Consider the following 5,553-nt stretch of genomic DNA (forward strand, 5'->3'; position numbering starts at 1 on the left):
TGAAAAGGTGAAAGACATTCAACTTACTTTTGGCAAGTTAAAAAAAATAAAGGTGCCATTCCTAAGAAAGGGTACAGGAAGTGTTGTGATTTTTGGCGTCTTCCTTATTGGAGATTTCTCTTTGTTCGATATTCTCTAGATATTATGCATATCGAAAAGAATGTGTTTGATAGTTTGATTGGCACACTATTGAATATCTCTGGGAAGACAAAAGACGGTGTTAATGCTCGACTTGACTTGAAGGAAATGAATATGAGAAATGAGCTCCATGTCGTTGAAATTGGAAAACGGGACTATTTACCACCTGCTGCTTATATACTGTCTAAGAAGGAGAAAGTTGAGCTTTGTGCATCCTTAGCTGGAGTTAAAGTGTCTGAGGGTTATTCTTCAAACATTTCCTCTCTTGTTTCAATGGAGAATTTGAAACTCGTGGGTTTGAAGTCTCATGACTGCCATGTTCTTATGCAAGATCTTTTACCTATTGCTATTCGTTCAATTTTGCCAAAAAATGTACGATATGCCATTATCAGGTTATGTCTTTTCTTTAAGGCAATCTATAGTAAAGTCATCAATCCAAAAGATTTGGATTCCTTAGAAACTGAAATTGCTGTTATTTTGTGTCAATTGGAGATGTACTTTCCCTCGGCTTTTTTTGATGTAATGATACATTTTCCTGTTCTTTTGGTAAGGGAGATTAGATTTTGTGGTCCTGTGCACAATAGAGCTCAATGGGCCTTTGAAAGACAAATGAAAACTTATAAGGGTTATGTTAAGAATGCGTATCGACCTGAGGCTTGTATCGCTGAGAGAATGCTTTATGAGTTAGATATGGAATATTGCCTTGAAAGTTTAGGAGATATGAGGACAGTAGGGATTTCTACTTCTCGACACAGTGACACACTTGAGGGTAAGGGAACCATAGGTCGTAGAGAACTTGACTTGTCTCCTGAAAAGTGGCACATGGCCCACACATATATTCTTTTCAATGAAGATGAAATTGCACCGTATATTAAGAGACATATGACTTTTTTCAATGAAGATGAAATTGCACCGTATATTAATATACATATGACTACATCTTATCAATACACAAGTTTTATTAAAACCATAACCCATATTTAGGGAGTTGATAGTCTTTGTTCCTTGGCAATTAAGAGTGACAAAGGGGTCGATATAGTTTCTATTGGAGAAGTGTATGTTGGGATGGAAGGAGAAGTTGTCAAGCATCATTTCAAGCCTGTCCCAAGTGGTCATTATCGAGTTTGTGTTAAAGAAGAAATCAACCCAAATGCACCTCTGCCATGTCCTGAAGGGGAGATAAGATTCATTTGTCAAACTTTAAATTATTATTTAATATGGCCTTCTCACTTGGTTTTTCCTATAAAGAAGGTAAAATTCAGTTTTAAATTATAATTATCTGTCACATTATATAATACGATCATCTTTTTTTTTTTTTTTTTTTTTTTTTTTTTGCTGATTTTTTTCCTGTGATTATATGACAAGGCTGATAAGCAAGTCCCTACAGAAATCGCTGCACCATCTCCACACTCGCCATCATCACAATCATCATGCACTCGAAAGTACACAATAACTCATGCTGATAAGTTGAAGTTGACTTCTAATTTGGTTCGAGTATTTAAGGATGTGGCTATTGCAATGAAAACGAGCGATAAAACCAAATCTTTTACAGTTTTGGCTAGAATGTTTCAAAATGAGCAATGTGTTACCCTTGATTATGAAGACATGCTTGACTGGTGCTTCCAAAGAGAGATAAAATTGTCACACATGTCAATTTTAATGATGTAAGTGTTGTATCTTTTGCCATTTCTAGGATAAATTTATAACGCTTTTTTATTAATGAGCTAATAAATTTTAAAAAAATATTTGATATGCAAGGTATATGAGTGAGATTGTTCATACATAAGGTATCTCAGGGTTGTATGGATTTTGTGATTGCAACTATCTATCCCCGTATGCTCCAACTGTGGAAAAAGACGATGATCAATGTGACTATCTAGCTAGGCTATTTTCATGTAATGATGGCAAAAACAAAAATCAGCTCTTCTTTGCCCCGTATTATGAGGAGTAAGTGCATATGAGTCTATCACATATTTTTTAATTTTTTATCATTTTTATTTCTTCCTTTTAAACATTCATTATTGTATTTGAATTCTATTGTTTTAATCAATATAGTGGACATTGGATGTTGGCTGTTATTTGTCCATGGGTTGGTTTGGTGTATTGGCTAGATCCCGCGGGAGTAAAAGATGAACCTCCTAAATTTTCTCAAACAATAATCAACAAGTATGTGCTAGAATACTTATTTTGTTACATGTTAACTTCTTTTTATGAAAGTATTTCAATACTATTACTCTAATATTTTGATAATTATGTAGGGCAATGATCAATTTTAGCGCGGAACATCAAAAGGATATCACAAAAATAAAGAAGAAACCTTACATTAAATGGATAAGCATAGAGGTATTTGTATCTTTAATTTAATTTTGCAATGCTTAGTACATAATATATGTACTAACATTATATATAACTAGGAGTTTGATTTAACCCTCCCCCTTTTTTTTGGTTTGGATTAGTGTCCTCGTCAAGCTACTGGCTCTAGTGATGGTGGATATTACGTTTGTCGCTACATGATTGAGACAATTGAATCTAGGCAAATGATCATCCCCGACAAGGCACGACATTTAGTTTTAATGTATTTTGAGTAGCTGATGCACACATCTGACTATACTCTCTAAAATTTGTAGTTTTTGCACAATTATGCTCTCTAAAATTACTGTTGAGCCCTACAATGATGGGTCTAGGGTTGTTTTGAGATTTATTTGTTGGGTTTTGATGGGAAATTTGTGAATGTACCTCAGGTTGTTTGTAGTCAAAATGGGGTTAGTTTTGATAAGAAATTGGGTGTGATTGTGGATGTAAGTCATGGGATGAAGGTTATGATTTATGGTTGAATTAATTATTTGGTTTTGTACTCAGCTTCAGGGGGGAAATTATGGGTTTTTGGGGTGAAAATGATTGGGGATGGGAGGAGTTTGAGGTTAGTGAAGTGTGCTGTGATTGATTGTAGGTTCCAAATTTCGTCGATTCGCCTTTCGTTTGGGTTTTTTATCTTGGAGGAGATGAGAGGGGTTCGGGTTTTTCCATTGCGTGTATTGGTGAAAGGGAGGGTTGGGAGTAAAAGGAGGTTGACAGTAGCGAGAGGGAAGGGTGAGAATTCGAATGCTGAGGAGTGGGAGGTTAGTGTGAAAGCCGAGGGGCGGAATTCCACTGTGCCGAATGGGGATTTTACAGACCACTCAGCTCCTGCAAGTACTGACCCTTTAGCAGCAGCAGCAGGTTCTGACTTTCTAAAAGGGTATGGTTTCTTAGCAGCAGCAGCAATTGGTTGTGTTACATGATTAAGCACTAATCCAATACCGCCTTCTGACGGTGGAAGTGTGTACAAAACCTCTTCAAAGCCGTCGTCTTTCTAGTACACTTTAGGCCTATACGAGGTAACGTGTGCATTTGATAAAAGCAGCTTTAATGTATCAGTGGCAGTATATGATGAGGTGAGATAGAGGATTTTTTTTTTCAAAGGGATTTTCTCATAAGTGGGAGTGGGACACCCATTTTTGGCTTCATTTTCGTAACTTTAATGTATCAGTGGCAGTAGATGTGCACTTTAAATCAATAAAGATATTGATTGTATTAGTGGCAGTAGGTATATTAGCTAATTGCTTATTTTTTTTAGTAGAGTTTGGTTATATTAAATAGAACTTGTGTCTTAATGCTAAGCTAGTTAACACGAATAGTAGTGCTAATGGAATTCAATTATAACTGTAATGATATTGATGGCACATAAAGAGATCAAATTGTTATTATTATTTGAAATTTGTTACTTCTTTGTATTCCGAATCTTTGTTGTTGCTATACTTCATGAGATATTGTGTAAATGCTTGTAGGATATGTTACTCTTGCTTGTTTGGTTGTGCCTTGTTGGCAACTTTAGATGTATACCTATGCTGTTGACTGAGGCTTATTTGTTATCCATGCCCCACAATGACACTCTATTTTGAACTAATATATTATTAACTAGTATGTATGTATTTTACATTGTTTTGTAGTATTTTAAGCAAGTTCCTCATACATATTCTCAACAAATGATTGATGAGCTTAGGGAAAGGTGGATTTCATATGTTACCGGATACCATCAACCAAATGATGACGACGATGATTTATGTGAATTGTAGATCAATATGGTATTGATATTTTGGGGCATCTGTTTTTTTTTTTTAAATCAACATTAATTAGAAAGGTTTTTGATATTTAACTCACGTATTTGTTTGTATAGAACAAATTTTGTATGAATGATTCAATTTAATTGTGGTTGGATGTTTTAAATTATATATATGAAGTATATTTTGATGGCTTTCGTCGTATCTGGAAATAATTTTGTTAATTTTATTATACATAAAGTTATATTTCACGTATAGGATCTTGGATTTTTTTTACATAGGAAATGTGAAGATTTTCTTACAGGATATATAAATTTACAAGATATAAAACAGGAATACATGTCTAAAATGAAATACAAAAATAATTCAGATTATTAAAATATATGAATAATACGGTATAAAATACATAGAGGGGTAATTCGAATAATTAAATACATATGGCCGGATTTTAAAAAAAACAATAGAGAACTGTTACCTAACTTAACCGTTCTCTATCGTAATGCAATATAGAACGGTTAAGTGGCCTAAACCGTTCTGTATTCCTTCCTTAGTGTACGAATTTAAGAAGGGAAAAGAGAACGGTTGTGACTAATAACCGTTCTCTATTTGTTATTATATAAAACGCCTACACGACCCGTTCTCTATACTTTATACATCGCTTAGCATAAGAACACCCCTAAGGCGATCTATAAAGCCTATTATAACATTTCTCTAAGGCCTTTTTTGTAGTAGTGGACACTTCAGGAAAGAAGGTTTGGGTAGAAAATAAACATGGAGTCCTAGCTAAAGGAGAAACCATTTACTCTAAAATTGAGAATGTAGGTCCTCTAAAGGATGCCTACTAGCTAAAGTCATGGATGATGAAGAGAATGCAGATAAAAATTGGAAGAGGGCAAAGAAAGAGAAGAAAGATTGAAGCATTGCTTAACTTCCAATTTATTAGACTAGTTTAAATTTTAAGTCAATTTATTTTGTTAAGCTTTTATTTAAATTCCATCAATAATGTAATTTTTTACTTTATTTTATTAATACAATGTCAACTTTTTTAATTAAATCAACTTTTAAATTTAATTTATTAAAACAATGAAAACAACTTAAATTATTTTCCTGAAATTTTCTCGAGTATGGAAGTCAAAAAATTTCCGTAATACACCGAATTTTTCCCAGATATTCGCAGAAAATCGACGCCGCTAATTTTCATCTGTCGCCTTACGCTGCAGTCTGTCGTCTTACGACAGATTGCTTTTCGTGGCGTTGCTATTGCGTCGAGTTTTTATTACTTATGGGATGCGAGGTTTGCAAAAATTAAAGTGGC

General features: G+C 34.1%; 2 protein-coding genes across 2 annotated transcripts; both read left to right on the forward strand.

Annotated features, from left to right (window-relative positions):
• The first annotated feature begins 1,107 nt into the window (after nucleotides 1–1,107).
• On the forward strand, nucleotides 1,108–1,806 carry LOC110712725. Its single transcript, XM_021891179.1, has 2 exons — nucleotides 1,108–1,389; nucleotides 1,504–1,806. Exons 1-2 carry the CDS (start codon nucleotides 1,204–1,206, stop codon nucleotides 1,804–1,806), a joined length of 489 nt encoding a protein of 162 aa, XP_021746871.1. The 5' UTR covers nucleotides 1,108–1,203.
• A 46-nt stretch (nucleotides 1,807–1,852) lies between these two features.
• Nucleotides 1,853–4,442, forward strand: LOC110712732. The gene is made up of 5 exons (XM_021891184.1): nucleotides 1,853–2,085; nucleotides 2,194–2,304; nucleotides 2,397–2,481; nucleotides 2,595–2,693; nucleotides 4,128–4,442. The coding sequence occupies exons 2-5, from the start codon at nucleotides 2,204–2,206 to the stop codon at nucleotides 4,251–4,253; spliced, it is 411 nt and encodes a 136-aa protein (XP_021746876.1). The 5' UTR covers nucleotides 1,853–2,085; nucleotides 2,194–2,203; the 3' UTR covers nucleotides 4,254–4,442.
• Nucleotides 4,443–5,553: the final 1,111 nt, after the last annotated feature.

Source organism: Chenopodium quinoa, unplaced genomic scaffold (assembly GCF_001683475.1).
Source record: "Chenopodium quinoa cultivar QQ74 unplaced genomic scaffold, ASM168347v1, whole genome shotgun sequence".
Taxonomy (NCBI): domain Eukaryota; kingdom Viridiplantae; phylum Streptophyta; class Magnoliopsida; order Caryophyllales; family Amaranthaceae; genus Chenopodium; species Chenopodium quinoa.

Bases quoted from the DNA above. Each gene is read 5' to 3' on its own strand.
- LOC110712725 (XM_021891179.1), top strand. From the start codon at position 1,204: ATGGAAGGAGAAGTTGTCAAGCATCATTTCAAGCCTGTCCCAAGTGGT. The intron at 1,390-1,503 runs GTAAAATTCAGT...TTATATGACAAG, and splicing joins TGGTTTTTCCTATAAAGAAG to GCTGATAAGCAAGTCCCTAC.
- LOC110712732 (XM_021891184.1), top strand. From the start codon at position 2,204: ATGTTGGCTGTTATTTGTCCATGGGTTGGTTTGGTGTATTGGCTAGAT. The intron at 2,305-2,396 runs GTATGTGCTAGA...ATAATTATGTAG, and splicing joins TCTCAAACAATAATCAACAA to GGCAATGATCAATTTTAGCG. The intron at 2,482-2,594 runs GTATTTGTATCT...GGTTTGGATTAG, and splicing joins TTAAATGGATAAGCATAGAG to TGTCCTCGTCAAGCTACTGG.